The sequence below is a fragment of the Corapipo altera genome, unplaced genomic scaffold (genome assembly GCF_003945725.1).
Source record: "Corapipo altera isolate COAL_440 unplaced genomic scaffold, ASM394572v1 0, whole genome shotgun sequence".
NCBI classification, from domain to species: domain Eukaryota; kingdom Metazoa; phylum Chordata; class Aves; order Passeriformes; family Pipridae; genus Corapipo; species Corapipo altera.
In genome coordinates this window covers 30,252,335-30,262,421 of record NW_020884872.1, presented here as the reverse complement: position 1 = coordinate 30,262,421, position 10,087 = coordinate 30,252,335, and the positions used below count along the sequence as shown (strand labels likewise).

The following is a 10,087-nucleotide window of genomic DNA, read 5'->3' as shown; positions in this document are numbered from 1 at the left end:
GGGCTTCTGAATTTTCATTTCAGGCCTTTGTCAGACTCGTTTCTCCACATGTCCAGAGCAAACACACTCTTAGAGTGTGTCTGCTGGCAGATTATGTGAAGTTCTTTTCCAAGAACTCAGAGCTGGGCTCTCCCTTTCTGGGTGAGCATGTCGTCCATTGGGCTAGAGCATAAAAGGAGGGGGAGGGAGGTGGGAGCAGGTCTCTTCCCTCCTCTCCTCTTCTGCATGTTTTTGACAAGCTCAAAAGGTCTGTTCAATTCTTTGAAAGGGCAGAAGTGTCCATTTGTGTGGAATGGGGTGTTGATTCCAAGTGGATTGGGGTCACCACACTCAATGCACTCCTCAGTGTTTTCTGAGTGATACTTTATATGGACTCAAAATAAAAGTAACTATCTAGAGACAAATTCCTTGTAATGCTAATTAGCTATGACCCAATCCTAACAATATTTGAAGTACTTCTAATTATGCCTTTTAAGAATAGATAATATAGGCTTGATTGCATATTTTATTTTATTTTATTTTATTTTATTTTATTTTTTAACAGACCAGGGAAAGAAAAATAAGAGAAAAGTCAATGGAAAAATAAACCAGGGTACAAAAAGCAAACAGATAAAAAGAGGCTCAATGAAGTGGAAAGAGAAGAATCACAGAATGGGTAAGGTTGGAAGGGATCACAGTGGGTCAGCTGGTCCAACCTCCCTGCTCAAGCAGGGTTGTCCTAGAGCACATTGCACAGGATTGCATCCAGACAGTTCTGGAATATCTCCAGTGAAGGAGACTCCAGAACCTCTCTGGACAACCTGTTACAGTGCACAGTCACCTGCACAGTAAAGTTCTCTCTCATGTTCAGGTGGAACTTCCATGTTCCAGTTTCTGCTCGTTGCCTCTCATCCTATTGCTTGGCACCACGGAGAAGAGCCTGGCTGCATCCTCTTGACACCCTCCCTTCAGATACTAAGAGACATTGATGAGGTCCCCTCTCAGTCATCTCTTCTCAAGGCTGAACAAGCCCAGCTCAGTCTTTCCTCTTATGAGAAATGCTCCAGTTCCCTCATCATCTTTGTAGCCCTCCTGGGCCTGCTCCAGGAGCTCTTGTCTCTTGTACTGAGGAGCCCAGAACTGGACACGGCACTCCAGATGTGGCCTCACAGGGCTGTGTAGAGAGGCAGAATCACCCCCCTCGACCTGCTGGCAATGTTCTTCCTAATGCACCCCAGGATCCCACTGGCCTTCTTGGCCACAAGGGCACACTGCTGGCTCATGGACAGCTTTTGTCCCCAAGGATCCCCAGGTCCTTTTCCACAGAGCTGCTTTACAGCAGGTTGGCTTCCAGTCTGTGCATGGGTTTATTCCTCCCCAGGTGCAGGACCCAGCACTTGCCTTTGCTGTATTTCAGAAGGCTCCTCTCTGCCCATCCCTCCAGCCCGTCAAGCTCCTTCTGAATGGCAGCACAGCACTCTGTGGGGTGGCACGTGGGGATGGCTGCTCACAAGTCCAGGAGCAAGGGGTTTCCCACCATGGCTGCCAGAGGGACTGGAACCCATCAGCTGCGGGATGCCTCATGAGGCACCCACTCCTTTGTGCCTGCAGAGGGACAGGGAGCATAGAGGTCCTGCACAGGGGGAGGCTGGGCAGCCAGGGAAAGAGAGTTTTTAAATACAGCTGCTCTTCACAGTGAGCATGCCAGGGCTCCACTCACGGGAAATGAGGTGTGATCCCAATTAGGAGCAGGACCTGGACTTTTCTGTACTCAAAGGGAACTTATAAAAAAGAGGGAGAGAGATGTTTACACGGGTTGATAGTGATACAACGGCGGGGAACTGTTTTAAACTAGGAGAGCTTTAGTTTAGATGTCAGGAAGAAATTCTTTGCTGTGAGGGTGGTGAGACGCTGGAACAGGTTGCCCAAAGAAGCTGGGGACGCCCCATCCCTGAAAGCGTTCAAGGCCAGGTTGGATGGGGCTACGAGCAACCTGTTCTAGTGGAAAGCGTCCCTGCCCACGGCAGGAGAATTTATGATCTTTAAGATCCCTTCCAACCCAACCCACTCTGCGATGCTTTTAAATCCCCAATGACTCCACCCAGCCCCACGCCGCCGGGACCAGCCTTATTAGGCGGTCCGGGAAGCGGCAGCGGCTCTGAGCCCGCCCCGCCGGGGAGCGCCGCCTCCTCCGGCCGCACCGCGCACGCCGGGACCGGCCCTGCCCGGCCTTGGCCCCGCTGCCCCTCACCGGGCCCGGCCCCGCCGGCAGGATGCAGGTGAGCAGCCGGGGTCCCCCCGCAGGCCCGGGTGCGGCCGGTGCTGCGGGAGGAGCCCGGCACGGCGAAGGGCTGGGGCCGCGCAGTGGCCTCGGGCCTCGCCAGCAGCCACGGGCCGCCCTCAGCGGTCGAGTGTCTCGGGGTGGGGCACCTCGGTTTCGTCCCCTTTCTAGGGGCGGAGGTGGCGGTCATGGGGCGGTCTTGCTCGGAAGCTCCATGGCTGGTTTTGTGGTGATTTGTTGTTTTTTGCTAGTGCGGTATCTAATTCGCTACTGTAGCGAGCGGGGGCGCGTTTCAGACATCGGTATGTTGGTGAACGATAGTAGATGCAGTGAAATGCCGTGTTGAGGGAAAATTGATCACGGTCAGAGACAGGAGAAAAAAAAAATAGTCTGGTGTTTTGGGCTTTTTTTGCGCTACTTTGTTTTCTTCCTCCCCTCCCCTCCCCCCTTACCCCTTACCCCTCTCCTCTTTCCCACAGCCTGTAGTCCATAAGTACTGGGGTTTGGTCTGAGCAGAGATGTGGTTATATAGTTGTGAACAGATCTATTGTAAACTATACCCATACAAGTCACAGCAAAGCAGTAGGTGTGTTCAGTTTTCAAAGTGGTTAGGCCAAGACAGTAAGGAACCATAATCAGCCTGTGGATGCTTATCATTGAGATTTCATATATTTAAAAAAAATTAAATTGCTGGCTACCTTGGAGAATCTTCTGTTGAGCAACTCAACAATACTCAGGTGCATATTGGCCTTGTTTTGCAGGATTATTTCAGCTATTTCACAGTGGAGTCTTTTTTTAATTTTCAGGAGTAGCATAGCCATAGATTTAGATCTGATTCCCTAGCAATGGACTTGGCCGGCAGAGACTGTGCTTGCTTCTCTCTAAGCACTTAGGTGGTCACACCGACTTGAATATACCAAGGAGACTTCCCGTATACTGAGAATTAGGTCTGGTCCCTGTGTATCTTGTCACTAGTGCTTCCCGTTGATTTGGTGGTCTGTTCTGCTGAGGCTAAGTGAACCTTCTGGCCAGTGTACTTCTCTGTCACTCAGCTGATTTCCTCCCCTTTCATTTCAGTTTGTGAGAGATGGAACAAGGGTTACAATGCTTTGAACTTTGGTACCCTTCCAAGACCTCCTCTATGTGCTGTGAGCAGAATGGAATAAAATAAAGTCACTCTTCGAGGTGACTGGTCTGGAGCTGCAAAAAAGCCTCAGCATCAGGAGGATGTGCACTGTAACTTTCTGGTACCATCCATTCAGTTATCAGTTTTGCAAGGTGGTGTGTGTCGAAGAGCCTGCCTGTGTTAAGTTCTGAAAGTGACAAAGTTCTCCTTGAACAGATGGCATTCATTTGTTGTTCCGTTCTAGGACCCAAATAAAGACACGGAGTGGAATGACATCCTGCGCAAGAAAGGTATCCTTCCTCCAAAGGAAAACGTGGAGGAACAGGAGCGTGCAAAGGAAGAGGAGCAGTTTGCCATCCTTCAGAAGTCTCTAGGTGAGTGACCAGCCAACTCAGGCACCAGCAGCAGTAGGACAAGCCTTGGACTGGCTCGTGGGGGAAGCTTCTACAAAGAAATGGCTGTTAGCAGTGTGTCATTTTCCCAGTCTGTAGGATTACTACAGCTTCATCCATCCAGGGTGATCATCTGTTAATGGTATCAAACAAATACATTCCTGAACACATGGGTTCTTCTAGCACAGGAAAGCTTTGTACTTGATGTCAACTCTGTGTTTTTATAAAAGTCAATGTTTGAAAGCTGAAATAAGAACAGTGCACAGGTAGTCTGCCAGGTGAATGTGCAAGTAAAACCATCTCATGATGTTTCCTGTTCTGTGCTTCCTCCCTTGTTCAGGCCAGTGAACAACAGATGTGTGTGTGGGGGGGGGGGGGGGTTGGTACATCTTTGCTGCAGCTGCCAAACTTGAAGGCTCATGCAGGTACTTGTGTGCTAGTCTAGGCAGCCTTCAGCTCAGAGGCCTTTACATCGTCTTTCCGTCTGTTTGTCTAAAGTGTGTAACATTTTCTAAAAATCCAGTAGCAATAACAACGACAGGCTGAGAGAGTTGGGGCTGTTCAGACTGGAGAAGAGAAGGCTTCAGGGAGAACTTATGACACCTTCTAGTACCCAAAGGGGACTGACAAGAGAGCTGGAGAGGGACTTTTTAAAATCACAGAATAGAACCATAGAATATCCTATGTTAGAAGGGACTCATGTGGATCACTGAACTCTAGCTCCTAAGGGTAGCCCCCATTGTACAAGGGCATGCAGTGATAGGACAAGGGGGAATGACCGTAAGATGAAGGAGAATAGGTTTAGAATAGATATTAGGAAGAAATTCTTTACTGTGAGAGTGGTGAGACACCGGAACAGGTTGCCCAGAGAAGCTGTGGATGCCCCATCTGTGGAAGTGTTCAAGGCCAGCTTGGATGGGGGTTTGAGCAACCTGGTCTAGTGAAAGGTGTCCCTGCCCATGGCGGGGGTGTTGGAACTAGATGATCTTTAAGTCCCTTCCAATCCAAACCATTCTATGATACCTCATATTTCCAATTAATCTATCCTTAAAATAAATAAAGTAAATAAATTCTATTTGACTGCTAAGAGCTGATGAGTATTAATCCTGGAATGAGGTTTTGATGATTTGATGTTTCTTCCATTCTAGTGAAAACTTATGAGGACATGACTCTGGAAGAGCTGGAAGAGAATGAAGATGAATTTAATGAGGAAGATGAGAAAGCTATTGAAATGTACAGGTCAGAGCAGCAAGCAGAATTTGGCTTTAATGATAATTGGAGGGTCTTTCTTTTATATGCTTTGAGATATTGTTGAAGAGATAAAGGATGTTTTTAGGCCTGATGATGGAAAAAGGGGGCTGAGTTTCTGGTCTCTTGTAGAGCTTCTAAGTGTCTTTAATAGGATAACGGCATTTGAATTCACTGTCCTTTATCTACAACCTAGTTTTGCAGAGATAATGTGCACCTGCTGAGTGCATGGCTGGGGATTCTGAAAGCTTTGAAAATCACTTCCAAGATTTCCTAATTTTTGTGTGAATGAGATTAAGGTACTGCAGATTTGAATTACAGTGTTGGTTTCCTTCTATCTCTTAAACTCTGTCATGGTTTTTGCCATTTATTTGGGTAGTGTATTATCTGCAGAAGAAATTCTGGTGAGGCCAGAAATGAGGGGAAAAGAAGCGTTTCATGAAACTTAGTTGTACTTCTTTTATGTTGGTGGTTTTAAGTTACAGTGCAAATACAAGAACGTCTACTATGTCATTTTGCTTTTGTTGCTCTGGGATTTGAAGAAGTTGGTAATGTTCCTCTGAAGTCTAGGTTTCAAACCAGCTCCTTCAAGTGTTGTTCTGTCAAAAAATCCATCTATTCACAAGATGTCTTTTCCATTCCTTGCTGTACAGGCAGCAAAGGTTAGCAGAAATGAAAGCAGCTCAAATGAAGAATAAATTTGGGGAAGTTTTGGAGATTTCAGGAAAAGATTATGTTCAAGAGGTTACAAAAGCTGGAAAAGATATATGGGTAGTCCTGCACCTCTACAAACAAGGGTAAGAATTTGTTTTTAACCATTAATCCTTTTACTGTCAGTACCTGAATATACTTTAAGATACATGTGTAGTTACTGTGGAATTAAGGAACTGATTTTGATGTTCTAAGGAATAAAAAAAAAAATCAGTAATTTCAGTACTATTGACTCAAGACTGCTTAACTTATCCACTTCATGGTAACATCATTCTAGAGCTTTTTTATACATCTACATAAGACAGAATGATGTGTACCAACCAGCTGCTATAGAGGTAGCTACTGCCACTGAAATCCCCAAGCTTTGGAAATTATTTTAGATGAAGTGTAAGGGGCTGTGAATGAGAAGGATCACTATGTATGATAGATGTGCAAACATGTCTTTTGTGATTAGAAGGTAGAATTCACTTTCACTGGGATAGTTGCCTCTAAAGCTGCTGCTGTGTATCTATCACCTGGTTTATGCCTGGTTTCTAGTGGCATAAAAATGGAGTGAACAAGGTTTCTAGTCCTGCTATCATGATGAAAAAACTTGTAAAAAAGGCCTGTTAAGTTGCTAGAGCTTTCTGGAAAGGGTTATAAGTACTTGCTGTTGTTCATTGTCTCTAATTGATTCCTAGGTCATTTGATTAATTTCTTTCAGGAGCTCCTTTTCTTTTTATTTTGCCCTTACTCATGCGATTTCTAAATAGCTTAAATTCATAAACAATTTTCTCTGTATGATAGAGGGGAAAGTTGCAGTACTAATATATTAAAACAAAAAAACCCCAACCCACCAAAGTCTACAGGGATGCTGACCTCCTTTGAATGCTGGAATACCAGACAACAAAAGTATTCAGAAGTTGCTTCTGGTATATTTATCTTTCCAGGAATGCTACTCATCATGCTGATATTTCTGACCTTTCTTCTGGAGCAGTTTACTGTTTAATTTTCTTTTTTTTTTTTTTCCTTATGTGTGTTTGTTGCTGTCCTTCACAGAATTCCACTCTGTGCCTTAATAAATCAACATATGAGCGGGCTTGCAAAAAAGTTCAGAGATGTGAAATTCATCAAGGCTATCTCTACCACCTGCATTCCCAATTACCCCGATAAGAACCTACCTACAATATTTGTCTACCTGGAGGGGGACATAAAAGCTCAGTTCATTGGGCCCTTAGTGTTTGGTGGCATGAACCTGACAAGGGATGGTGAGTGTCTGCATCTCCAGTCTTCCAAAGGAAAAGCAAAACTGCTTTGCTGGGAATGAGAGAAGCGAGGCTTAGGAGGAGGAGGTACTAAAAATCATATTAGATTTTGGTTTTCACCCTTATGGCTCAACCACATGTGATTAAGGCTATCTTGTAAAACTAGTGAGTTGCTGATAAGCCAACATATAGATATTTATCTTGCATGTGTGCAAGTATTCATGCCCTGTGTTGGGTGAAATAAATTTGCTGAATATATTAAAGGGTAAACAGTACCCACAGATGTTCTTTGGGGCTGTTGTACATGAACTGGCCTTGCCTGCAGTGACATGATAATCTTCACTTGCTAACTGGTGCTTGCCTATTGCATTGTAGGGCTTCTTGTTTCATTTTTAAGACAATGGCATGTTGTTCCTGGTTGAGGCAGCTTAATTCAGTCATCACAGAAAGCTGCACACTGAAATTCTGCACTTTATTTTATTTCTTCCTTCCTTCTCCCCTGAGCCCAGGTAACTTCCACTGGAGATTAAGGAAAGTGTGAGGTTGTATTCATTATTCTGCAATATCTGAAGGAAATAAGATTTGATGATAGGGTTGTTAGCAGGAGTAGGAGAAAGGTTTCGACTGAATGTGTTATATTGACTTTCTGCCACTTCTGGGAAGCAATCCAGTCCAGTTTGGGCCTACTGCTGATGGTCAAGTCTCTCTTTACTGTCTTGTTCAGGAACTAATAATCAGTCTGTGATGTAGAGGCAAAGGGGTGAATTCTGTTTGCAGGGTACATCCCTGAAAAATACCTATAATTCACATGTGTAATTGAATTTCCACATTTTTTTTGCCCCTCACTAAATTTATTCCCAGCCTCTTCTGATTGTGATGAACTCAGTATATGATGGAAAAAGCTATAATGTATGAGCAGGTATTCCTTCACGGGCAATAGATGTGCAAACATGTCTTTTGTGATTAGAAGGTAGAATTCACTTTCACTGGGATAGTTGCCTCTAAAGCTGCTGCTGTGTATCTGTCACGTCTTTTGCACTGCTGGTTAAAGGGACCAGAGTGGCACTGGGGATGCCACTGGTGGGCTCCAGAGTAGTACCCTCAAACCTGTGCCAGCACTAGGGACTGTGGAAGGAGGGCTCAGCTGGAGCAGGTGTGGGTGGCAGGACTGGAGCTGGGAAGAAGGGGAGGAATAGAGCAGGGCCCTGGTTTGGTGGTGGTGATGGTAGGGTGATAAGAGAAGTCAGCTGGGGAATGAAGAGTGGGCTTTTTCCAGTTAGCTCCCCTGCATTCATTACTGTCTTGTTTTGCACTGCACAGAATTGGAGTGGAAGATTTCAGAGTCGGGTGCCATCAAGACAGACCTTGAGGAGAACCCCAGGAAGCAGATCCAAGACCAGCTCATGTCTTCAATCAGGGCATGTGTCCCAACCAGGGGAGAGAGTGACTCAGAGGATGACTAAATCCTTTGATGCATCATGATTGATGCAATACACTTGCAGGCAGTGTTCCCACCTCGAGTACTGGAGACGATCATCAAGGCCTTGCTGAGCCCAAGAAGGGCAGCATTTCAAGACAGTCATTTATCTAGAAACTTTTAGAAACTAAAAAAGCTTTTGTTTTCTAAAAAAAAATTTATTGCAGCTTCACTTAAGATGCTGAAAGACATTTTGTATTATGAAGCCTGAGTAAATATTACTTAAGTTTTGAAATATAGAAATGAGTTGAAACAGAGGTCTCTTGTTATTATTTTCTTAGTAGATGTCTGACTTATTTAAAAATCTGAAATATGAAGTGGCCTTAAGTACACTGTTTTTGACAAGCTTAAATTGTGGAAGTGAAATCTAAGTAGCTGATCTTAAATAACTGGTTATAGCACTTTGATGGGCTGTCTCTTAGCTTGTGGTCCATAGACCTCTGATAACCTGGACTTCATGGAAAGGTAGGGGAGGTGACCCATGATGTGGGTGCTACTGAAAGTGGTGTGTGGTCCTTTGCAGAGGTGCTGGCAGGAAGGACAACACAAAGCTATGAGCTGGGACTCCAGACATCTTAAGAGAGGGCAGCGTCTTGGTGATGGCCGGCATCTCCTGGGGCGTGCTGAGTCCCCTTTCATTTAGCAGTAGTATTTTACTTTTCACAAGGACTGAACTTCCTGCACCATTTTACCTGATAACTGCGAAAGAAAATTCGAGATGGTGGTGCTCAAGTGTGGAGAAGGAGTCTGTTGGCTGACTTGTTCTGCAACCTCAGAACTACCATGTGTTACTACAGTGATGTCATTGGCAGATGGGAGGGAAGATTATGATTGAAGAACTCGTGTCTTTCTTTGTGAAACCCTCCCATCATCTAGGTACAGTAATAATAATTGAGGCCTTAGAGGAGAATAAACTGAAATACCATCTTAATTATAAATCTGCCGACACTTGGAGCTGCTTGATTATTTTGAGTTGGATTTAATGTCCACCTACACTTTCAATTTGCCTACATTTGGGCTAACAAGCTCCAAGAGCTTTTGTTAACAAGCCTGCCCCAAGGTCATCTTTGTTATATTGCTGATGGATTCTGTGGGTGGGTAGTACAGAATGCAACACTCAATAAGCAGAGATATTTATCTATCTTTTTAGTTTTGTATTTGTTCATAGGGAGTTTGAAGCACGCTTCCTGAACCCCATCTCCTGAGACAAATCAGTGTGTAGTCCAAGCAACAAATTGAAGTTCCTTAAACTTAAGGTGAAGTTGTAAAATCCTAATGGAAAGAGCTTCTTCTCTGAGATCTGAATGGTGATGTGAGTGTCACCTCTTTTCTTTCCTTTTTCGTATGTGTTTTTTTTTTTTCAAAATAGCTAAAATAGTAACATTGTGGAAGTGAGCCAAATGCAGCAGAATACAAGCTGCTAACTCCTGAATATTATTACATAGCAACACACTTCTCATGACAGTGGGCTATCCCAAATGCTGTCAGACTTGATGCTTTACTGTACTCACCTACAACTTTGTACAATGTAGGAAGGTGACAACTCTTCCTCCCCATAGAAGCCTACACTGCATATTTTGCTTATCTTTTGCTTGTTCTCATTTAACTGTGCTTTGGAGTGACCTCTGA

General features: G+C 44.5%; 1 protein-coding gene across 1 annotated transcript; it reads left to right on the top strand.

The window, feature by feature from the left end:
* Nucleotides 1-2,162: 2,162 nt before the first annotated feature.
* PDCL3 (phosducin like 3) lies at nt 2,163-8,715 on the top strand. Its single transcript, XM_027644587.1, has 6 exons — nt 2,163-2,258; nt 3,631-3,760; nt 4,927-5,017; nt 5,680-5,823; nt 6,776-6,984; nt 8,302-8,715. The coding sequence occupies exons 1-6, from the start codon at nt 2,253-2,255 to the stop codon at nt 8,442-8,444; spliced, it is 723 nt and encodes a 240-aa protein (XP_027500388.1). The 5' UTR covers nt 2,163-2,252; the 3' UTR covers nt 8,445-8,715.
* The last annotated feature ends 1,372 nt before the right edge of the window (nt 8,716-10,087 follow it).